Genomic DNA, 25,958 nt, shown 5'->3' with positions numbered 1-25,958 from the left:
TCTTGGTGTCTGCACCACTTTAACATATTCATTAGAATGTGGATTACAGAGCAGACAAATGATGGATGGTGGCCATTAAATCCGTATGTACTTCCCTCTCTGTAATTAACATTGATTTTTAAATCAGCCAGCAAGAACACATTTTAATTGGTAACTCTTTCTTAAAATGTCATGTGCAGGCCACCGTTCTTTTTTTATACAAAACCACATTTCCGACAGCGCGGAAACAAAATAGTAACAGTTTTGGCACATTCTCATGTGTAATATTCAAATGATATGTGTGTATACTGTTGAGATTTAACATAACTTGTCTGCTGTTTTTTTACAGAGTGGATTTTTCTGGGAGCTGTCCAGCGCTGTGGTGCTGAAATGTTTTCTCTATTTTCCTCCAAAATTGCTCCACAGCAGCAGTGTTTGAACCCGTTTGCCCCGCGAGTTTGACCCGCTGAAACAAAGCCGTGTCCACTTGATGGGCCTTGTTATAAAAGTCACGCAGGCAGAGAGGCTTTAAGAAATTGTTTTCAGAATGAACGTCAGTCCAAATCCACCAACAGAAAGAAGACCATTTAGGAAAAGGTTTGTTGGCAAAAAAACCCAAATCATTTTTCCACCTGATTTCAAAGTGTTTGGTGAATTGATCTGATCCATTCCAATGTTTCTACCACACCCACAGTATCATAATACATATATAACAGCCACCAGGGGGCGACTACACTAGTTGCAAAAAGAACTCTGAATAAAATTTCTGTGAGGAAATGTGACCATTTCCCACTTGATTTATGTCAGTAAACATTTTCCTGAGGAGTTAATGGTCTGGTTGTCTTCAATAGAACATGTGAATTCTCTTTAGAGGAAAATAGACAATAAAGCACAGCACATTAGTGGACATCAGTGGACATACAAGTGCCTGGTTGCAGGTGATGACTGTAAATTTTCGTCTGCAGAACGTCCATCATCGTGAATCTTGAGGCTTCAAAACAGTTCAGATTCTAACAGGTGACGTCACGACCAGTTGATTGGACCTTTACCTCACCTTTAGTCTTAACTAAACCCTGACATAAATCTACGTCCAAGCCTAACCCTGACATGAGGTCTGAACCCAGAAACAGGTGTGACATAGAGTTTGGTATTAGTTGTATGGTTTTGGTATGTGGTTTGCATGGCTATTCTTCTGAGGACACTGCATTGAATTTCATGCATTTGGACAGCCTAGACAAAGTCTTATCCCTGACCTTGAAATCTTAGCCCTAAACTTAAAACAAGTCTTAATCCATAATAATCAGCCGCTGTTAAGGTGAGACAGAACGTGAGGACCAGTCAAAACGTCCTCACTTTTCACAAAATGTCCTCGCTTCCTGTGGTTTATGAGCTTTTTGGTTCTCGCAGAGCACACACACACACACACACACACACACTGGGGCAGGGTTATTATGGCAGCACTTGAGTGTAAGTCCGTGTGGGAGGAGAATGGGTGGGTTTGATTGTATCTAGGTTTTTCCCTTCACGCGCTCTGCTGTGCGCACAGACTGAAGACAGAGCGCAGAGAAAGCACAAGTGTCCACCTCTCCATGTGACGTGCAGCTGCTCTGTAACACTCGTCTTCCAACACTGTCCTCACCTTTTCAAAGAAAGAAGACATCCACGCTGCGTGGACAGTTAGAGAAGTGCGTCTCTGTCCGTGCGCGCGCGCTCCATCGATCCCTCTCTCTTCTCCAGCCTCAGTATTTGTGAAGTGGCTGCCTCACCGGGTCGGACCGGAGGCCATCTGGTCTCTGATCTGGTCTGTGGACTCAGCGGAGACCCAACGCGCTCCGTCGGGGCCAGACTGTGCGCCTCTCGGATCACCCCCGAGCCGCTGCGAGCGCTGGCGATGGAGATGATGGAGGGGGACGTTATGGACAAGCTGGATGACATGTCTTCGGTGTACGACTTTGACCCGTTCACGGGGAACATCCCCGCCACCAAAGTGGAGATCACCGTCTCCTGCAGGTAAGAGGAAAGTTCGGAGTGAAGACTGTTGTGTGTGCTGGAAAAGTTGTGGCAGCTGCGCCGCACCCTTTTCTGTGGGACCGAGTTCGGATCGTTCACTGCGAGTGAGACTCAGTAAACCATATGCATGTATGTATATATACATACATGCATACATATATACACATATATGTGTATATATTTGTATGTATGTGTATATATATATATATATGTTCTTGTAAATACGTAAACGTATGTTTAGATGGAAAAGTGGCAAGAGGATTTTTTGATTTTTCTTAATGTTAATTTTTTCCTGAAATCCCGAAAGTTGTTTAATCAAAGACTCTTTCCAGAAATATTTGGATGACATCTGTAGAACATATTAATAATTGTACAGAACATATTAATAAGAAGAATCAACAGAGCAATTTTTGTTGTTGTAAAAACATGTCATTGAGCCACACCTGGCTCCATCCTGTGAGAGAAACTGACAATTTATCTGTGGGGTTTTGAGCAGATTGAGTTTGTTTATCCTGTACATGATAGACAATCACACGCAATGTGAAGCTGCTGCTTTCAGGTCAGTCAACACACTGAGAGCTTCTCTCTTTCCTCCTCTGCATTTTCACTGGGTGTTAAAGATTCAGAGGTTTGAAGCCTGCAGTGTCCCTGGCCTCAATCTTAGCCTCATTCTGTATTATTTCATAAAAATGTGTTTCTTTTTCAGTTAAATAAATCTGCTTTCACCAAATCAACCTCTGCACAGTGAAAATGAAGAATCTCTCCACTTCCCATTTGGAGTGGTTTGGAAGTCAAGGCTTTCATCGCCCTCCCAACACTATATTTCTATACTACAGTGCAGTTAGTGCAGCTATTCTTCTTAGGACAACCCCAACCACAATTCAAATCTTAACCCTCAACTTAACCAGTTCCTCAGAAATAAGGACCTTCTGCCTCTTAGGGACCAGGTTTTGGACTACTGGTCCTGACAAGGACAGTGTTTATGCAAGATAATGTCCAAAGAACTAAGAAGCCACCCCCACACACACACACACATAGAGACTCATCTCGTGCTCTTTGATGCTGCATGGGTGTTTAGGTTGGTGTGTGCCATCGAGAAAGCAGAGCGAGTCTGAGCTATAACAAGCTGCGTGTGCATTATTGATGCACTTTCTGACGTTGAGAGAACCTCGCTGCCTGCCACATCTCTGCCGCTCCTGGGTTAAAAAGAAAAAAAAGAATAATAAAGAGCACAAGAAACAAATGAATGTGTATCAATTTACTGCATGAACTGAGCGTGTGCAGAATACGGTGGGTGATAGATGACACTGGAGAAGGGACGGTTCAGCAGAGAGTTGAAGTCAAAGCTATGATTAGTTCTGTAACGATGAGGCGATTGGGATTACTCGCCTCAGTGACGCGCAATTAAACAGCATTCAGGTAGATGATGAGTCCTATTCTGTGAACACCCTGCATTTATGCAAATGATTCCTCTGACAACTTGTGTGTGTGTGTGTGCGTGTAAGAGAGAGCTAGATAGAAAGTGCCTGCTACCAGAAGAGGAGTTTGGTAGGAAGAAATCATGATGAAAAGGAGCGGTCAATGCTTTTCTCGAGTGCGTCTTTATTAGTCACTGAATCAGTAGCAACTGGATTTAGGAGACAATAGAACAGAACTGAGGTAATTGTTGTCTTAATATAAGGAAAGTATGAAAGTAGGATAGTTCCTCCCCCAAAAGTGCTTCAAAAACACATTCACATGAAACAAACTAACATGTTCCAATCATAAACACATGACAGGAGAAAGTGGGCCGCCACTTCACAGCTAAGCGGAAAGACAACTTGAGCATTGGGTACCCTTGAGCGAGACACTCAATCCCTATTGTTAATTGGACACAGAGTCTCCTTGTGCCGGTCCCGAGCCTGGATAAATGAGAGGGCTGCATCAGGAAGGACATCCAGCGTAAAGCTCTCTGCCAAATCAAGTATGCGGATCATCCACTGTGGTGACTGCTACAAAGGGAGCAGCCAAACGTTTAAAAAAATAAATAAATATATGATATAATTTACAACGATTGACTTAAAGTCTAGTAGCTGCTGATTCAATGATTTTGAGTGAACTATGACCTGGATGAAGGAGAATCTATCTACTGTCGACTGTAACTCAGTGATTCTCAAACTTTTTATACCAAGTACCTCCTGAGAAAACACTGAGCTCTTGAAGTAACACCATGATCACCAACGTTCAAATACAGTGGTGTAAATAGGTCGAGCAAAGTCAGCTACAGACTTTTCACAGAGGCAGATTTATTCCCAATAAGATCATTTACTCTCTCATCATTCTCCTCTTCCTCACATATACTTCACACACTGTTATAGTGACATTAGATTAAGATGGAGTGAGAGATAAGGTGACTCCAATTATTATTATTATTATTTCATTTATTATTTCAAAACTTCAAATGGCTTTTTATGGGTTACAACATGGTTTATAGTATTTAGGGTTAGAATAATTGTTAGGGTTAGCAGGTTCATCACCAACTGATGAATATCTCTGCAACCACAAGGTCTATTTGAATACTTTGGTGTCATAGTAAAGGAAAAAAGTGTGGGATTTGTTAAGATGTGCCAATACCAGTGTAAGTGTTATTTCAAAAATAATGAAAATAATTCAGATTCACCTGAAAAAAATAATAATGATGAATATCTCTTTTAGAGATTTTAGTGCAACAATTCCAGACGACGACTTATTTGGCACATTTTGGAAACATCTGTGCCATTTGTATTTGAACCATGTATTAAACTACTTTCTTCACTTTGATATAACTATTAATGTTCAATAAAACAAGTTATGGCATTGTTTCAAAGTTCCTGCAGACTTTAATGTTTTCCATTCAAAAAACAAACACCAGATGGGTCCATTGAGACTTGTCTCCCTTTTCTGGCCTGTATCTCAGTGAGGGAATGGTCTACATGAATGAATGGATCTCATTGGCTTCCTTACAGCCAATAGAAGGACGCTGTCATCTCAGAATTTTGATTGACAGCTTCATTCGCCAATGAGAAGCAACAGAGCAGCAGCGGCTGCTGCCTTAGGATAGGGTAATGCTTCTCAAACCGTGATGACGTCACCTAGAGACACCTGGAAGTGTTTGAATGTAACAGAGGGAGTCTAACCTGGGAGCGCTTTGTTTGCAGTGAAAGATTCATTTTTCACGGAGAAACATCAAAGGTAAGATCGATTTTACAGTTGTTGTTTGGTGAACAACTTTCTGTTGTCTGTACTCTTTGGCTTTCATCTCCCTAATGCTTTGTCCTATACTGCTTAGCCGTACACCGTTGGAAACAACAGAGTCTCAGCTTTCATCAGAGCCATAGGTGTGTGTGTGTGTGTGTGTTGGACAAGATGGCGGAGCATCAGCTCCAGAAATGTGGTGAAATGTGCAATACATTTTTGACGCAGCGGTATTTACAAAGTTTGATTCATTAGATGTTATTTGAGCTGTGTTTGTTTCACTTAAAATAGGTTTTTACAGCTTTGTAGCCCAGACTTTGCTGAAAATGTTGTTGCCCAGCTTCAAAATATTTTTTTCAAAATCCTTATCGAAAATAGGCTGCGCAGACTCCGTCAGAGTCCCCCAATTCAGAGAGTCCCCCAATTAGGGGATCTTCTGGTATAAACCTTTTACAGGACCAGTAGTCCGAATGGAGACCAAAACCTGGACCCAGTGAGACAGAAGCTCAATCCAGAGGTCCTGGTTCAAGTTAGGATGAAGGTGTGAAGTGTGGTAAAGTTACAGTTTGGGTTATTGTTATTGTTAAGGTTAGGGATGAGGTTTCGGTTTGGTTGTTCAATGCAGTGTCCTTACAAGTACTGCTCTGCAAACCTGTGTGTGTGTGTGTGAGAGAGAGAGATTTTCTTAAGGACACTTCAGTATTTGTGTTTGTAAATGATTAATTGAAGACAAAACTAAATGTAATTCATGCCAATATAAGACAAATAATGAATGAAGAAATAAACATGCCAGTGCCTGCTGAAGCAGAAGAAATCAATGGTAGAGTCTTTGTGTCACGTTTAAAGACTTCTAATCGCAGTTTAACCCGCCACAAATACCCCACTCCTTTGTACATATGTTGTGGGAGACAGAGTCCTATTCAAGATAAGAGGCTCCCTGTTGCGTCGTCTTTGCTCTCCTCTGTTTGTCCACATGCACATGGGGCACATGCACCCTCTAAAACCTTCAAAATCATGGTGATTGCCATTCCCTCCGGGTTAATACCCCTTATTACAGGGAACAGCCCCCTGCTTCTGACAACGTATCATTATCAGGACCAATTGCAAATGGCGAGGGGCGGGTGGGAGCTGGGTCGGTTAAAATAAGGGGGGAAATTTGGGGAAATGATAGGAATTGGTTTGTCTTCTTCTGTCACAGAAGGGAAGACTGAATGATTTGTGACAGGAAGCTGCAGAACGTGTTTGTTTGGAATTCTATTCATATTGAAGATACTTTGTTGGGTCTGTTTTTGCCATTATTTGATAGGAGAGTAAGTGTGAAAGTAGAAAGAGGGGGAGACGCACAGCAAAAGACCACGGGTGGAATCAAACCTGGGTCATTGCAGTGTTCCAGCTTCACCAGCTGAGCTTTCTGGCACAAGCAGTATTTTATTCCAATCTCTGTAGCAGCTTGTAAAATGTCACATTTTTACAGCATGTTTTTAATTCAGTAATACAATGTGATTATTGTTTCTTAGTGTTTTGTTAGAAACACAGGTTTAGGGCTGAACAATTAATTGAAATCAAAATTGCAATTATTAAATCACTGGAGGTGCAATATTTGAATGTGTTGAACCATACACGTCTTATTTTACAGACTTGAAGACAAATGGCACACAGTAATCATTTTAAATTTGTTAATCAAATGAAAACGAGATTAGTTAAAAATGAACATTCCCTCTCATATTGTGAATCATAACACAATTCGATATTTATTTATAATCATTCCGCCCAACACTGTTTCCTGTTTGTAACCACGACTGTTGTGGCCTGGCGTTTAAACAACATCCCTGCTGCTTCCTCTTCTTCTTGTTTTTTTTTTTAAACAAAATATTATTATGGTAAATTATAGTAACATAATATTGGTATAATCTGTTTCACTACTGCCACCTGATGGGCTGGAGGTGAACAGATTCTTGTGGCTGTGTGTCGTTCACACGTCAACATGCTCATTTGCATAATCCTCCCTGGTCCTTTTACTGCAGTGGCTGCAGGCAACAGTTGTCTGCAGCCAGGAACCATTTAGTTCATCCTGGTACTTTAAGTTCCTGTAGCTATGTGGTGGAAATGTGCCTTTAGCTGCCCAACCTCAACAATACCTTAACAGTACAACAAACAACAGACCTTGGGATTGGTCTGTCACCGCCATATTTCTCACTGTGTCATTTAGTTCTTGGCAAAACTGTGGCCTTCAGTGTCTGGTAACACATTTTCGAAGAACTAAGTAGATTTCATTTTCTTTTTAGGCTGAAATCCAACTTTTTTTCTCTTTAAACTGGTCTTTATACTCCCATAGGGCTCGCTAGTCAGTGCTGTAGCTCCTGGGTGAGAGAAATGAGGGCAGAATGGTATAACTGACATGTGGACAGAAAAGTGGAGGTGAAAATCCTCCAGCCACAAACACCAGCTGGAGTTTCCCTCCATTCAACCCTTTGTTCAATCCCTCCATTACTCACTGGTGAGCGAGTCCAAGTCTGCTCTCCCGTTTCTGGCCCACTCAATTCAAACAATATAAAGAAGTACTTATGTGTCTAATGTGGTCCACGGCCATCTCCAGTCAGCTGAGGAGAAGCTGTCTGGCGTGTGTATTGAACATTAGGTCTGTCACTGAAGGAGCCTGAGAGTGACTGAAAGTGATATTGATAAGCAATCACCTTAGCTGACATTACACTGCTTTCTGTGAGGTGGAGCCTGCAGAGCCAGTGTTGGAGTTGCTACAGTCACTATTTCACTGTCATTCACTTCTGTTCTCATTTGCCTTATTTGTGCATCTCCTGATTTATCATTACAGTCACAATCTGTTTTTTTTTTTTTAAATGGGCCGAAATAAACTGTGAACAACTGACATCAAACAAGAGTTGTCATTGTTCTGAAAAGAGTTGCAGAATCTGCAAAGACTTCTCTGCAGCTTTATTCACACTTAAGTCTGCTCCACACTGGAGGATTTTCAAATCTGACTTAATAACGTGGGAGACCACAGACACAATGAACTTTATAAGCAATTTTCAATGTTTTACTCCTGAGAAAGCACAGACTCGATGATCCAGTCAAACGATTTCAGGGATTTGGGATCTCACGGCATCTTGCATGACTTCAGAATATAAACAGACATGGAGGTGGACTGTCGTGTCATCAGTTAGCTTCTGTTTGCGCGATATTTTGTGCTGAGAAACGCAATAAAAATGTGGCTGAAGTCATGGCTGAGAAGATGGAATAGTACACAACATCTGTTTCCCAGTCAACTTGCTCTTATTGATTATTGCAGGGTTCTGCTCACGCCCCCAATCACTGTTTATTTGTAAATATCAAACATTTAATACTTACGATTTGAAATTGGAAGACTGATGCGTGTGATGACGTTAAATTTGCGTCTGTTTATCCCTCACACTACAGGATAATTTGGCCAGATAATCTGTTCAAATCAGCCAAAATTTAGAAGACACTCCCGGGTGTCGGATAGGCCAGATTAGGATCAAAATCTGGCCAATTAGGTTTCTCTTCATAATTGATTTAATTTGATTAAATGAACAAATATTGAGCACTGATGTAAAAGGTAAGGTTAGCTACAAACAGGAACAGCTATGATAAAAGTGGGAAGATGAAAATGCAGAAGTGATGCAGGAATGGCATTGCTGCCAACAATAAAGAAGACAAAGAAGAAATAGTGTTTTTACCAGTCAGAGCTGAAAGTCATTTGACCTGTGAGTGAATACCATGTCCCACTGGTGAAAAACCTGTTTTTAAATGGGTTCTTTTGACCAGGGAATGTGATATATCAGGACCAACAATGATAACAAATGTTTGTCAAACCCATTTAGGTTTGGTAACATTGGGCATCTTTGACTCATATCTGTGGCTTGAAATTGGACTCTTTAAACTGTAGGTGTGAGAGTGAGTGGTCGTTTGTCTCTATGTGTCCCTGTGATGGACTGGTGATCTGTCCAGGGTGAACCCTGCCTTTCACCTGTGTCAGCTGCCGTAACCCCTCATGTGGAGGACAAAAGTGTAGAAGATGAATGGATGAATGAATAAATGCACTAACTATTCTGGTGTGTGAAGTTTGGGTGCTGTACGCAGAGTATCATGGTCACATTTCTCACCTAATGCACATCGTGATCAGGGTCAGAGAGGTCGAGGTGTGACTAATCCACCAAATGATTCTTGACAGTGTCATTGTTGCTGCTGTAATTTGTAACATATGGTAGTGAAATAACTTTGCAAAGTAACATTCCTCAGTTTGTTTACCAGACGCTGACCCTGCATGTGTTGTTCTGATTAAATTTCTCAGCATGGCCTGCATTTGCGTTACAAATTTGTACTCGGGGGGTGGAGATCCTGGTTGTGCCACCTGATTCCTGGTTCCTGTCCAGATGTGGGACGTAATCTACTGCTTAAAAACACTTACTTTTCTTCACATTCATATTATACTTCCCTTTAGACTTGAAAATCTTTGGTTGAGAGCATGTGCAGCAGCACACCGGAGCCAATTAACCATAACCAGACTGTTGTTGATAAGAACATGTGCTCTGCTTTGCAAAACGCAACGCAATTATCTTGCAGATGACTCACCAACCAAACTTAAGGAAGTTAAACATCTTTGTTTATAGCGCTTCCTCCCTCCCTTCTCTCTCCCACTCACATGCTGACGGTACTACCTCAGTCTCAGTGGTCAGAAAAACCTGCTTCATCATGGGTTTGAACTGGTCTTTGGACATTCACTGCTCGTTCGAATGACACACTGGTATTAATCCGCTTTAGCTCACATTGTCACCACTAGAAACATAAGACCGAGTGTCCAATTTGTCAAATCTGCATGTTTCTGGACTGCGGGAGGAAAACCCACGCGCACACAGGCAGAACATGTAAACTCCATGCTGAAAGGCCCTTGTTCTGACCGGGCTGCGAACCCGGGTCTTCTTGGTGCAAAGGCAAGAGTGCTAACCTTGTAGAGATCCTTACTTTTTATAACCTCAATGTAATTTATTTCACCTATTATATCATCTAAACAACCAATTTAAAGAAAATGCAAAATAGCAACCACCACATCTGTAACTGCTGCAACTGTGACGTCACAATTCATGTACAAATGACACAGTATATACAATAGAAATGGTGTTGGTTATAGTCAGTTTCAGAGGCTTCATCCAGTTTTAAACATCCTGTGAATCTCCACTACTGTCAGTGTGAAAGAGGCTTAATTTACAAACTGCTGAACTGACTTTGAACGCACAGCATGTCATTTCTGCCATGAGTGGCCTTTCAATCAAAACAACAACTAAAGTCCTAGTTTGATGATGTTTGGAAGCAGCGTGCAATGATGGAAATATTCATGGCCAAACGGCAATGAGTATAGGTGGACAAATTGTACACCGTAATATTGTAGAATAAAAGACAATGTTGGACACTTATTAGCACTGAAGAGTTCCTCCCTTACTGTGATGATTCAAATGGGGTTTAATCTGAAATTTATAGCAGAGAAAGTGGATGATGTAATTAAAAGGCAACCACAATGAGAAGGTCTGTTACCTTGTATAGAAATGATGATTTATATGGAATTAAAGTGAGGTGGAAATGTTTTGACTAATGCAAGTACACTCAACAAAATATATAACACTAGTCTCACAGTTCTTCGGTGTATTAAATTAAATTAAATTAAATTAAATTAAATTAAATTAAATTAAATTCAAATCTTTTTCGTCGTTTTTTTACCTTTTTCTCTGTGGAGCTCCCTCTACAGTTTCTGAGTACATATTTTTACAACACCACCTTAAACATCCATCCATCCATTGTCTACTGCTTTATCCTCACTTCACTTAAACTCACCACTGATGCTTGATACTCCCTTCTCTCCTGATCACGTGGATTTGTTTTCAGCGGAGCCGACGAACACGAGCCGCAGAGCAATGTCCATGCCTCGTGCCGGTCGGCATCTGTTTTTCATGCTTCTGTGTTTTTCAATTCTCGTCATCCAAAAGAAGCCGGTCTGAGGTTTAAAATAACGACATCACAGCCTTGATCTTATAGGGTGTGAGACCTCCGGGTCGGTAGCTCTGATGTTGCAAGGCTGATTTTCCACTAACAGGCGGTAGAGGGAGTGGAGACAGCCCTCAAATCGCCCTGCAACAAGACATTTAACCATCAGAATGACTCTGAAGCCGTTAAATTAGGGTAAAATCCTGCAGAGTTCTGCTTTAATGCAGAAATGGTTCATATTACATCTAGAACGAGAACATTTGGTGTGGTGACAGAGATGTAGGTAGAGAGAGAGAGAGTGGGAACAAATGTGGATGCTAACGGAGCAGATTATCAAGGACAGACTGAGATGTGAAACATATTGAGGTGGACATGCTCGTCGATGAAGTGAATTCACCATGAAGTGCAAATAAAGGCAGACTCTTTTTCATTTTTTTTTTTTACTTTCACCGAACCACAGAGGCTGCAGATGTGTCGTAGTCATTTATGTGTTAAATGTGAGTGAAGCGGTAAATGAGAAGGGACGGGAGTACAGCAATACTTTTCTAAATAAGCCCACAGGTGTGTTAGTCATACACTAATGGTGATTGATTTGTTTTTGGCCACATGGGAGTCAGCGGAAACAAGTTGTGAGCACAACACTGACATCTCATCACTTTTTAATTTGATACAGTGACCTTGTTCACAAACAGTTGCTCCCACATCCAGAGGTTACGGACCAACATTACCATTCACATGGAGCTGTGTGTCTGGCCTCTAGCTGTCAATCCAGCAACGACTCTGTTTTGGCTCCGTTTCAGGGAAATTGTTGGCATTTTAGCTGCAGAAAGCTCCAATATTTCCATTCTTTAGTTTCTTACTGAATTGCTGTTTGTAGTTGAGGGGAGAGTGTATATAGTAGTTTATAGTGTATATAGTGGTTGACTGAAAACTGCTGAGGCAAAAAATGATGCCGTGAGCAGTGAAGAGCCAAAGCCATGTATCACTATTTGTCAGTTCATCACAACATGGTGTAAAGTGGTGTTTGTAGGGGTCGACAGATTTTTGGTTTGGACATTTTTCGTGGGACGATATTAGGCGTTTGGGCGAATTATCTGTATTAGCGTTTTATTTTAACGATGACCAATATTATTAAGTAATTACAAAGTGCGCTACTATGGCTCCGCTGATGTCTTTTTATCTGGGCCATTTGCTCCCAAGCTGCTGCTTCAACTGACGATAGCTGATAACAATGTGGAGTTTCTCCCTGCTAATTAGAATAATGTTAGTTCATATTAATGACAGCAGACAAAAAAGGCCCTTAGCTCATACGTGCAACTGGAGGACAGTTTACAAATCTTATTTTCAAATTTAGTAATGGCATTTAAACAAAGTTTGTGAAATTCAAACTTTTGACAGTGATCCAACATTAACTCATTGAAAAACCAATATCGGTCGACCTCTAGTGGAGAGAACTGCAAGAAGCTCTGCGATTTTTAAATCCTGGTACAATCCAGGTCCTTTGTGTGGAGTTTGCAGTTCATATACGGCGGAATAATTAATAACTTTCAAGTTAAAATTGCAATACACAACAATGCAATCAGCAAACTGCAAAGGTTGCAATTGAATTTGTTCACTGATTAAAAACATGTGGTGCTTTTGTCTCACAGAAATGTGGTTGATGTGGGAGACAAATTGAAAGAGTTTATGAATGTTCGAAGGGTTCCTATTAAAAATGCATCAGTTACGGTTTCTGTTTGTAAAGCATTGTTTTTATGCCTCTGCGTACAAGCTCTACCCAAAGCACATTGCACGTGATGTGTTTGTGTAGGGCCATTACAGTTGTTACTGCATGAAGCACTCTTGTCCTGACGTAGCACAACCAATCAATTATGTCTTCTCCTCATTTAACCCACTCCCACATGTCAAGAAACTCATATAAACCCTGGATTAAAGTGCTTTTTTTTAGTCCCGCATCAAATGACTTTGCAATGCACACAGGTTTTTCGGAAAGACCCAGGTCAACACATTACTTTCATCTTTGTCTTCTTCATTTCATTTCTAAGACCATGCAACAATGCATAGCTCTCCAGTTGTTAGCCATTAGGGCTCTCATTTTTTATCCATTGTCTGTTTTTAACTTGAGGGGAGTGCTGGGATTCAAACTCAAACCTTAAAACAGCCTAGAAATGCAACAGACTGTCTGAAATGATCCCTTTAGCCTTAGATCAAGTGTGACTGCCCTCTTGGCCCATCAGGAAAATTACAAATATGGAAGGAATAGCTTGTCATGTAATAGTTTTCCTAACATGATCTTTTAGAAAAAGTAACTGCTGTATTTGAATTTTTGAACTCGACTTGGGACAGAGCTAATTGTTCGATGGTATCATTTTGGCTTTCTTTGTCTTTTACCTGGTTCACTTGGTTTCACAAAGTCATGGACGATCATTTTAATGTGAAAGAGGCTTTACTAACACCTCAGATGAATACATTGCAGACATGTCTAGATTCCTTCATTTCCTGTGTCTTCTGTACAGTGATAGAGAGACTGTGACTAATACTTTTACCAAATCAATAAAGTGGACTGTGGGCATGATGAAAAGATTCAGTGTGCGCATGTCAACAGCCTCCATCCACATTTCAATTCATTTCATTTCTGCTTGTTGATTTATATTCATTAAAAAATGGCATCATATCTGCTCCTGAAAAGATGCAGATTTGTATCCCTCACTCCGCACAGAATCTCCCTCCAGCTCTGGCAGCAGCACTGTTCAGTTGTCAGTGTCTTCACACGGCAACAGCTACAATCAGCTCTGTCAGCTCTGCTGCTGAGAATCAACCGTCTCATATAGCCATCAGACTCTTCCACGCTTCATTGTTGTATGAAGCTCCTGTCTTACAGCTCTTAGACCTGCTGAGGCTGTGGTCGAACATAAGTGATGTTACACTCTCCACGAGTGTTAATGATGGCTCACTGTCATGCTGACTTCAGTGGCTAAGAGCCTGAAACAGGGCTTTGATCTGTGCTCTCGGGCTGACAGGCCGGCTGGCTGACTGACAAGAGCAGTGGAGTTCATGGGGAGACAAAGTCAAATTTATCAGTGAAGGACTCAGGGAGTGGTGGACGACCCAAACACACAAACACACTCTCTCTGTCTCTCTGTCCTGAAAAAAGACTGTGAGTACTAAACACATTAGAGCTAAAATGAGTTTCAGTTTTTGCGTAGGAGAGAGCAGTGAGAGCCGCAGCCTCTGTGTGATGCCATGAAATGTGACCTTTGCTTGTGGAGTAAAAGTATCAGATTGCCTGCAGGGCAGCCATTCAAGATGAGTTTTATGAGAGGAGCATAAATTACAGAAACGTGAGTTATTCCTTTTTTTTTTTTTTTTTTTTTGTTTCATATATAAAGCAATAATCATACAATGTAGGAGTTCTTTTTTCGATATTTATCTTGTTTGATTTTTGCAGATGTCACTATAATCAGATTGTTGACGTATTTCATTTAATTTAGTTGTTAGTTATGTCAGCATATCTCCATTTTTTTAATTTAGTATGGATATAGGCTAACATAACTAACAACTAAATTAAATAAAAACTATCAGCAATCTGATTATAATGAAATCAAATCAGCACTCTTGCAATTTACTTGATTTGTTAACTGGTAAAGGACCCAAATGCATGTGGGTGGACCTATGGACTGGACTTTAAGAGTTTAAAATTGCAGGGGTGTTGTTACCAGATTTTAATTTTAGCATGTTGACAACAGACAGAGATTAAGAGTGAAAGTGTGTCTGCACTAGAGCGGCAACAGAGAATTATCACATCAGGAGAGAAGGCGAGACAATAATAGACCACATATTATCTTATATCATCAAGACTCAAATTGTATGCCATCCAAACTTTATATTACTAAATAATGGTTTATCTTTAAAACTATCAAACCGAGAAACGATTTCTTTGCTGACTTAAATGCAGCGAAGAAAAATCTTATCTCTCCATGGAAACCCCCTCATTCTTTACCAGTTAACTAATGGATTTCATCATTTCATCACGTACCAATATCAGAATATATATAGAATACAATATTGGACTTTTTTATTGCATCAGAAAATGATGCCAAAAGAGAAACTCGAGAGGCTTTGAAAAGAGCAGCAGATTGTGCCGATGTCTCTCCTGTAAAACGCATCTGTGATTTTACATAACATAGTGCAGAGATGCGTACAGTATTTTATATTTTTGGCTTACTTCATATGTATGGGCAAGAAGAGTGGGTTGGGATTAGAGGTGGGAGATGAGTGACTGGAAAATGGGAGGTGGAAGTAAGGCTATGAATTACTGGAGCCCCACCTCATAGTTGAGCAAATTATTCTTATTATTCTTATTATTATGGCTTATTATGGTTTTGGTCTGGGTGGTCATTTTTGAGAGGGTCACCAGGACGAATGGCAAACCGAAAACACTTCAAGCTGATATTAAGTGAATGAATGTCAATAAACAAAGAAAGAACCACAGAAAACTACTATTAAATATAGAAGATACAAGTCAAGATAACAAGTCAATATGATGTCAACATGAAAAAGAACTTAAAAAAAGAAAAGTTCAAAATACAGATGACACAATACAGGTGTGTATCCCTCACACTATTCTCTCCTGCACAATATAAATCCTTACAATGCTATAATTCATTGTTGCAAACCTACATTTTTGATGATTCTCCAAAAAGATAATCTCCTCACTTTGCTCTGTAATTATCGGAATAGATATTTATCTGCAGTGTTTTGTGTGGATATGTTCAGTTCGATTTTTTTTTGGCACTCCAGTTTGCCATTGGATTTTTTATTATTATTATTTTTTTTTTATCATTGCTGTTTTCATGCCTCATCCTATCAAGGATGTTTTGTCGTCTGGCCGATGAAAGCACAGCTGTCCATGGCTAAGTTAAGAGAAACCAAAACAGAATTGGAAAAGCTCCAGTGTGTTGGAACGACACGTTGTTCAGCAAATAACTAAAACAAAAGCCTAATTCAAACCAGATATCAGCACATTTGCATACATATTCTGTTCCTGCTACAAGAATGTCGTGTCTACGTGTTCCCTTGCGGATTAAGGACGTATGGTCGATGTTGATGTGGGGAATCCTGGTCACCTGAATCATTTGTTCTACTTGGGGGAGTCGTTCTAAACATCTTTGTGTACGATTGGCCTGTCACAGCTCAGTAAAAAGCATTTTAAAACAGTTACACTGCTCTTAGTGGCTGCTGTCAGACTCTCAGGAGTTGTATTATTTTATTGTATAATTGGATTCATTTGGCGTCTGAGTCGCAGCGACTGACAAACCAATCAAAGATAAAAGGCCACATCTCTGCAGGCTCTAAGCATAATAGAGCTCAGTGCAGTAACCATTTTCTCCCATAAAGGATGAAGGGATACACATTGAAATGGCAAAGTCCTTGATGCTGAATAAACACCGACCACCACCATGATTATTTTGTTTGTTGTTTTTCAGAGCTGGTTTGAAAGTAGGTAACTCCATCCAAATGTTTGATCTGCATCCAGACGAGCATTTAAGCTCAGTAAGTAATCTATGTCTATACTAACACATCTAAACACATAGTCAGTGAACCAGGTGCATTGGGTGTAGACAGGGAGCTGTTTCTCTCCTTTGCAGTTGTTTGCTTATGGTGCTTTTCCATTATACAGTTGTAGCATGCTCTACGCGTTTTTTTGCTTTTCCATTAGTAATAGTACCTGGTACCAGGTACTTTTCTTTGTACCTGCTCTGGCGAGGTTCCAAGCAAGCTGAGCTGATACTAAAATGTGACATCAACAGACTGCTGGCCACTGATTGGTCAGAGTGTCGTCACTGGAAGAGTCATGAGCGCGACGCCCAACACAAGAATCAAACCGAACAATGCCAAACTGTAGATCAGTTAAAAAGACCTTAAAATCCTGGACGACTGTTAATCTCCAAAATCTCAATATTTAACAAAGAAGTGTATTTAGTGACAGCACTGCTGAGAGCCGGTGATCGTGAGCCGAATCATAACCGATTGAGTTGTAATCCAGTTCGTTGTCAGACGGAGTCTGTGCTCCGTTCAGACAGGAAGTACTGAACTAATCTTTTTAATGAGCTGATTCTAATGATTTATTTACGTTGAAAACAACTGCTTTGTCCATCACTAGTTTGTCTGTTTGTGTCACGTATGAAGGTTTTGTGCAGCCGTGCCATTACGATTCCGTAATGAAGGAATGGAAAACAATATGACCGATACCAAACTGAGTAGAGTAAAGCCTAGAACTTTATAATGGAAAAGCGTCATTAGTTTCAGAGTTTTACCAACAAGAAACAACAATCATGAAAAGCAAAAACAGGGACGATGAGTGTTAATGAAGATTATCGTTCACATCAGGAAGTGAGTGCAGGCAACTGTCATAATTTCCAAAGGTCTCCGCTTTAGTTTGTGCAGACTAAAATACAACATTTATTTAATATTTCAAAAGAAACTTTTGGGCCCTAAAACGCAAACATAACAAAAATGGAGTAGAATAGTCTTATAGAGATAGATAGTGAGGCTTGGCAATTAATTGATTTAATGTATTAATTCAAATAAATGGTTTAGGATAATTCATTTTTTACAAAAATGAATTATCCTAAACCATTTATTAGATGGTTGCCATTTTGTTCCTCAGACGGAACAAAATGGCAACAAGCACAGTTATTTATTTTGTATCCAAGAATTTGCTATGTTTGTGTTGTAAAGGGGAAATAAACATTTAAAATGTTATAGTTCAAATAAACACAAACTTCTTTTGACTAACACAGACTTAAACCAAATAAAAAGTTGTAAATGTAAAAAAACAAGGCGTGAATAATAGCTTTGCTGTCGATGATTAAATAAATTAAGATTTATAATGAAAAATACAACAAAGAGGGCTGCATTGCGTCACAAAGTGCCAGCAAAAACTGGGTGCTCGTCATGTGCATAAGAGGAAAAGTTAATTCAAAATTCACTTTAAGATGACATCTATAAAATATGCCTTTTTAATGCCACTTCATGGACATCCTCTTCATATTTAAAGGACAGTCATTTCTATGAATTTTGAACACGTGTGAAATTGCATAAAGAAGTCTTTTTAGTAGTTTGATAGTGTCATGATTTCAAATGGTGAACATTACATAAGCCTTCAACATCATTTCAAACTTGTCAAAGATAAATAAATAAATCAGGGCAGTAATAATGTGAGCATCTGATAGGCAAGACAGGTGCCTTTTCAGTCCTGTAGCTGTGCGAGTTGCATCCACTGTGCAGCAGTAGAAGCATCTGTTCACAGCATGAGTGATGGAGTAATGGAAGTTTAATAGCTTCCAGTCAGAGCCATTGAGGGAAGTGAGTCACAGCTGTAGACATCTACCATCACCTGGTAATTACAAAGATGGGCCTTTGCCGTGGTCACGAGGACCATGTCCATGAAAGGTAATGCATCCTAATCAAATACAGTGAACTCATTTGTTCTGAATGGCATGTTATTGATGGCAGGGAACCCGCGTAAATGACCACACACTGGTCCAGTAGCTGGTGGTACTGCAGCTAGAAGCTGGTCTGCCATTTACACTCAAACTTTATGTACTTGAACATACTGGTCCAGTAGCTGGTGGAACTGCAGCTGGAAGCTGGTCTGCCATTTACACTCAAACTTTATGTACTTGAACACACTTTTTAAAGACAGAAAACTCTCTAAAAGGATGGGAAAATTCTGCAAATTTGTTCAGGGACCCAAGAACAATCTCTGGTGACCCATCTGTGGGTCCTGACCCAGTGTTTGGGGCACACTGATTTAGATGACATTAAAAAACACCAAGTGAAAACACCACACAGACACACGTGTTATAACACAGCTCTCTGCCTTAACCCTGTGCAGAGCTCAATGTCATATATCCATGTTGCACAATCTCCTGCTTCACTTAAAACAAGAGACACATAAACAAATTGTATAATTAAATACAAAGTATATTACATTTAAATATATTACATTAATATTACAATGTTAATTCCAAATCAAAACATATACACTGTTTGACAGTATTTCTCCATGTATTATCTATTTGAATTTGTCCTGATCATAGACTTTATATCAGAAATTGATGTAGTCACCTGGTTTCAGAATGAACTTCCATTTTGAAGCTTTGGGATTTGTGAATCGATCGGTGCCAGACAGCAAAACAGCAGCTGTCAATCATATGTGTCCACTCAAATGTGCCAGAAATGTGTCTTCTTCTTACTTCTAAATGGGAACATAATTTACTCGATTGTCATCATGGTCTGTTGGAGACCTGAAACTAGCAATGGAGACCATTAAGATGCTAGTGGGAAAAATCAAGTGAGAATTAAGGATTTGTTTATGGAACCAGTGGAGTTAACCCCCTGCTACTCCGCCTGACTTCTTAGGCTTCACTCTCCAAACCTCAACCTCTTATGTATAGTCTTCAAATCTGACATATTGTGACATTAGTAAAATAAAACAGTAAAAGTTTTATTTGCACAGTTTGTCTATAGTCAGTGCTACTTACAATTAGAAGTAATAGCAGGCATGTGTCATTATTTCTCTCTAATGGAGCCAGTGAGCAGAAACATCACACTTGCATCACCAAAGTCCCTGAGCTTGTTACTAACAAACAGCAGAATCCAATTCAACCAAATCTTTTTGAATGTTTTCATTTCAAGACACTGGATATCATTTTGGAATATTACTTCAAAACAAAGTGTGGGTGCAATTAGTTTTAGATGAAAACTCATTTTCAAATCCATCATATTTTGTACCTGCGGAAACTAACAAATAATATTGTGATGCCAAATTGTGGAGATACATTCACAGAAACTGTTCAATAAATCAAATGGAGCAAACGTTGCCTCTGTTTATGATGCCACTTTTACCAACAGCAGGACAGTCAGGATCTTGTAACTGGTGATGCGTGATTGAGTGAGTTCGCTCTCTGGATGTGAGATTATCTGTCTATTCTGAGTTAATGGTGCTATTTTGGCTCTGGCACCAGCCTCTAAGCACAAGATGGAACGACTGGGCAAGATGGTCCTGAGTGGTGCAGCAACACTGGAAATGTGTGAAAAGTGTGTGGGTGAGATGACTGGATTTGATTATGGACCTACCAACGCCCTGAGGGAAAACAGATAATGGATGAGAGGAAAATGTGTGTGTGTGTGTGTGTGTGTGTGTGTATGTCAGTGCAGAACTCACTCTCCTGGCTGCGTTCATAAGGATGTGATGGTTAGGCCAATTTTTTGAGGGCATTTATTTCAAATCAGTGACTGTATATTTTTCTGTATATTTTTTCAACTCTCAAAAAACACAACTGTTTCTTCTTTATATTATTGGCTGAAATTACTTTAAATGTGTTTACTTTTCTCAGAGAGTCATTAACTTTTGAAGCGTCATTTGTCTTATTTTAGAGCCTCCGCAGTTTATACGTAATTGTGCAGCTATAATTGGAATGGTTGCCATGAAACCTTGTAGGCTACACACATTCACAGATTATAGTGGATTAACAACTGGGTAAAGCTGGTGGCTGCAGGGGCCTCAAATGTCAAAGAAAATCACATTTACATATTTAAGGATAAGTAACTTACAATATCTTTGTTTATACAGTATCACAACTACACACTGTCCAACTCTCTCAAGTCCAAATCTTTTTTGGAAACAACACATTTTTATTTAGTGCAGTGCAGAAACAAAATGGTTTTGACCCAAAATAATTGTGTCATATGACCCTCATCTCACTGGAAATGAATGCCAGTTCAACATAACTCTCACATTATGAAATCATTTTCTGTCATTGTTTACTGTGACATTTTTTGTATTTAGGGTGCCAAGGGTGCAGTTCTTCTTAAAAAGTGACATTACACAAAAAGTAATAATCCAAAAAAGTCAATGTTAGTCTGTATTTACTGTGTATATAGCAGTTATCTAGTTTTGATGAGCACTCAAAGCTGCTTTACCCTACAGTTTTGCCATTCACTCACACACACATTCATACAATGCGGCTACGTGAAGTGCATTTTTCTATCGCACATCTTTCAAACCCATTCACAAGGACACATCAGCATGTAGACAAAAGGAGCTGGGAATTGAACCCACAACCTTCCAGTTTAAAGACTGTGCTCTGTACCACTGGTTGTGTTATCCCACCAAAGAAAATCTCCTCATCATGTGATATGTCAAGAGTTTCTTAATTGTTATTCAAATGGTATTTAAGGAGTTAAAATGCTTGCAGTCGATGACTTTCATGATCATGTTTGGTGTTAAAGTAATCTTTTTTAAATAAATTGCAGTTTTAGTCATTTTTAGGCAAGGTACCTATTTTACAACTAATTGTCATGTACGTAAAACAGCAAATTTTCGCATTTTAAACATTAACTGCAGTTCCAGTTTTAAACATTGCATGAGCTTGCTTCAGATAGGCTCAGTTCCCAAATTTGCCAAATTATGCAAACAAGAGGGTTCATATACATACATAGTTACATATACACATATATAACTGTCCCAGTGTCTACTTTAATGCTTTCGAGCAGCACTTATTCCATGATGAGAGGAGACAAGGTAACAAATCAGAGACGATAAAAACATTATTTATGATAAAAAAATATCCACCCACTCTCTGTATGAGAAAGAGCAAGAGAGAGCATTAATGAACCATGACCGAAGTCCTCCATGTTGATTCTTTGTCCACAAAAAAATCTCCACACTGACATGTCCTCTCCTTCTTCAGTTGTGTATATATTTTTAACGTATCCCCAATGCAGCACGGGTGGAATCCCTGTATTGACTATCAGTTCTAACAACTGAGCTACTTGTCTATATTTTAACGAATCTCCACTGTAGATCCTCAGAGAAGAAGAGACATTTTCTCTTCTTCTCTGGCACAGACACTTTTGAGAGGGCTACAGAGGCTTTCTAGGTCTGGTAAGGTTAAGTATTTCCAGTGTTTAGCAGTTAACCTCTCTCTGCTGACACCCTGTGTGTTGAAGTGTTACAAGCTGTGTTATTATGTGGAGCAACAGACCAAAACACCAAACCAAAACAAACAGATTGTCGCCAGCTAAGGAGAATTTATTTTGCCAACATACTGGCTGCGCCATTGTTATCAGCACAGCCAGTATCTGTACTTAATCTCTGATGACACTTCATTGTCATTTAATATTTTAATAAAGAACATGTATGTGTTATTTACCATTAATTTGAAAGAGACTTTCTTCTGGTAATCATTTCCCGCTGGTGGATGGTAGTTTGGACTGGTTTTCATAGCAGCATCATTCTAATAATCCAAGAGGTGATGTTGTGCACATGCAGCCAATCATGTATGAAAGTCCTCCCTCCAACATAAAACATAATCAGATTCCCATATCTGTGTATCAAAGCACATTAAGTGGTATAAATGTTAACATTTTCTATTAGCCGAATGACATGGCAACCAATAAAAAAGAAATAACAACAAGGACAGTGATAAATGAGAGGCGGTGATGACGGACTAATGAAAGTTCTTTTGATTTATCATCTTGGCTTTTTATGAAACTGTGCTGCACTCATATTCCTCTCTGATACACGCATCACCGCCTGACGTCCACACATCTGGCCTTACTGCCGCCCTGTACGTTTCATCTTTTTTGCCTCTCTTCACTTCACCTCTCCCCAGTCATCCACTGCCACCACTTGCTCCTCTCATGTTGTCTCACTTGCAGTGCGTAGGATACCCATTATATCTATGATGCCCTTGAGTAAAACATTCAGCCTGTTTTTGCTTTTCTTAAGTGGCAAATTGTCACTTCTCAATAAAAAAAAAAATCATTTGTAAATATCAATATTGAGCGTCTGTTACAAACCAGCGCGCTAGGAGGAAAAAAGGGAAGCAACATAAACACCGGGTGAAAATCAGTGTATATATATATATATATATATATATATATATATATATATATATATATATATATATATATATATATATATATATATATATATATATATATATATATGTGTATATGTGTATATATATATATAAATGACTGCAAATTCCGTAACTTTATTCAGTTCAGTTCACTTTATTTCAAAAAGTTTGAAGTATATATATATATATATATATATATATATATATATATATATATATATACACATATATACATACATATATGTATGTATATATATATACACACTTTATTTCAAAAAGTTTGAAATATATACATACATATATGTTTGTATATATGTGTATATGTATGTATGTATGTGTGTGTATATATATATGTGTATATATATATATGTGTGTATATATATATATATATATATATATATATATATATATATATATATATATATATATATACACATATATTATTTAATAACTAATTATATTCAGTGGTGCTGCGAGTTTGAGAGTGTGTTAAATGTTGTGGCCATATTTATACACTTTAGGTTGGAAACAAATAAACTTTTTAAAATAAAGTGAACTGAACTGAATAACGTTACGGACTTTCCTGTCTTCTTCCTCCTGCTCCTCCTCCCTCTGACCCCCGGTAACAGTAGCCGATTGTTGCGGCTTTGGTGTTTTTACCAGTGACCTCAGTGACTGCTGCACAGTTAAAGTGGAATGTGTGGGTGGAATTTGCAGTCATTTATCTGAACTCAGATTAAAGATAAATGGAGATTAGCAGAGAACATAGAAGCTGATTTAAGTGGAAAGTTACAGACAGAAAGTTTCCTTCCACACAATGTCTCTTGTGAATCCCTCAGGGCCGATGGACTCCACAACAAACAAACTACATGCATTAAACGGCTGTTCAATTTCACACCATTAATAAGACACAACTTATCGTAACTCCTATGGAGTCATGGCACATTGCCGTGGCACTCACCATATATTTATTACCCTCCTCAAACATCCACTTACTTTAATGGCATAGCCTTTATAAGCAAACGTTAACCGTTGTGTTGTCACTTCATAAAGTAGATTCATTTTCTAACGGTCGGTTTAAAAAAGCAAAGACAAAATGACACCACACTGCTGATTGGAGGATCAGATTTGACTGTTTCGTTTACGCCGATCTGTGAAGTTTAGTGAAAGTGAAACTTAGGAAAAACCTTATTACTGTAGTGTAGAAGCTTCTCAGAAACCAAATGTTTGGTGCCAGACATGCAGTCAGAAAACAAAACCTGTCAAATGAAAGAAATGTTAATCAGTTTGAGAGTTGATTATCTGTTAACTGCTAACACTGTTGCCTCACAGCTACTGTACATGCCCGCTCGGGCCTTTTTGTGCGAGGAACTTGCATGTTCTCCCCATATGTGCGTGGGTTTTCTCTGGGATCTCCGGTTTCCTTCCACAAGTCCAAAAACCATGCAGGGGTTAACGCCTTCTGTTACCAACCCTGTCGCCACAGATCTTGCTTTAGATAATCAAAAAAAAAGTGAATACATTTTGAGATTATTTCTAAGGCTCTCCAAATTTCTACTAAACCCTCACTCATACTTTTATCTTACTTGATGTTCATATGATCTTTATTGCATTTGGGTGAAATGAATACATAAATAAATAAAAGTACAGCAGCATTAATCACAGAGGAAAATATGCTTTGCACCAGATTATAGCTCTAATACAGCATAACTTCTATGATTTTTTGGGGGAGACAGTCTGTCAGAGGGGTGTCCATTTATCTATGTGTACAATGTACAATGTACAAATGTACAATGGACTGTGTCACATTTTCAAGATTACATGCATGAGACAGACACAATATTTGAAACATTTTCTTAAAATGCATGTTAGTGCAACCATAACTGTTGAATTTGCACATTTATTGACACTTAACTGAATTAAAATCTCTTTCGCTTTTCCACCGTGAGTCTTTAAGTCAACTGTTTTCTTTTCTTTGCACACACTTGAGTTCTGCTGCGTTGTGTGAAAAGTCAGAGGTGAAGCACAGAGCAGTATAGATTCATGCTACACCCACAAACAGTCCTCGCTGCACCAGAAAAATACACCCTCACTGTCCACCTTTGACCCACACATGCATTTTTCACATTCTTTTCTTGGATGTAAATTTCAAGGGAATAAAATATTTACATGGTTCATGCAAAATATATGGTCATATAGTACGTTGGCTACAGGCACAGTAACTAAGACCCAGTTAACAGATTATTATTTAATTCACTGGCTGAGTTTTATTTACGCAAATTCACACATTTTTTCTGCTCATAAAGTTAATCAAAAGCCAAAGTTTAGCTTTTTGACGATGTGTTTAATGTTTTAAATATTATGTGACGTTGTGACAAAAATGCACATTGGAGAGACAGAACAGACTTTTTTTGGGCATTTAACTATTACTTTACGTTATAAAACATAACCAGCCAAATATGTCAGCCCCCCCAGGAGCACGCAGGTGGGGTAGACGTCAACCACGGATTAAAAACGTCTTTTTATCCACTGGACCGAGAAGACTTTCTGGATCTGTATAGAACTTTACCTGCCTTATTCATCCCAATCTGTTAAAACTTCCCATGGTAGCGTGTCCAATCCTGCATGAACATGCAAAGTCAACATAGCACACACAGCTCTCATCTTCATCTTCATCTTCCTCCGCTTATCCGGGGTCGGGTCGCGGCAGCTCTAATATAATTAATGCAGTTTATAATGTTACATTTGTATCAGTAATAGTCAAGCACAGGCGACTCCTACATGGGAGGGGGGCCCCCAAACAAATTCAGC

The 25,958-nt window shown here is 39.1% G+C and overlaps 1 protein-coding gene across 2 annotated transcripts in view; it reads left to right on the top strand.

The window, feature by feature from the left end:
- The first annotated feature begins 1,478 nt into the window (after positions 1 to 1,478).
- Positions 1,479 to 25,958, top strand: part of cpne5b (copine Vb) — a 129,020-nt gene continuing 104,540 nt past the window's right edge. For both annotated transcript variants that reach the window (XM_044024376.1, XM_044024375.1), the window contains exon 1: positions 1,479 to 1,989. In XM_044024376.1, coding sequence (XP_043880311.1) covers positions 1,871 to 1,989 — 119 coding nt within the window. In that variant the 5' untranslated portion in view covers positions 1,479 to 1,870. The remainder of the gene's footprint in view (positions 1,990 to 25,958) is intronic.

The sequence above is a fragment of the Solea senegalensis genome, linkage group LG4 (genome assembly GCF_019176455.1).
Source record: "Solea senegalensis isolate Sse05_10M linkage group LG4, IFAPA_SoseM_1, whole genome shotgun sequence".
Lineage (NCBI taxonomy): Eukaryota > Metazoa > Chordata > Actinopteri > Pleuronectiformes > Soleidae > Solea > Solea senegalensis.
The sequence above is the reverse complement of the archived record's forward strand: the minus strand, read 5'-3'. Positions and strand labels throughout refer to the sequence as shown.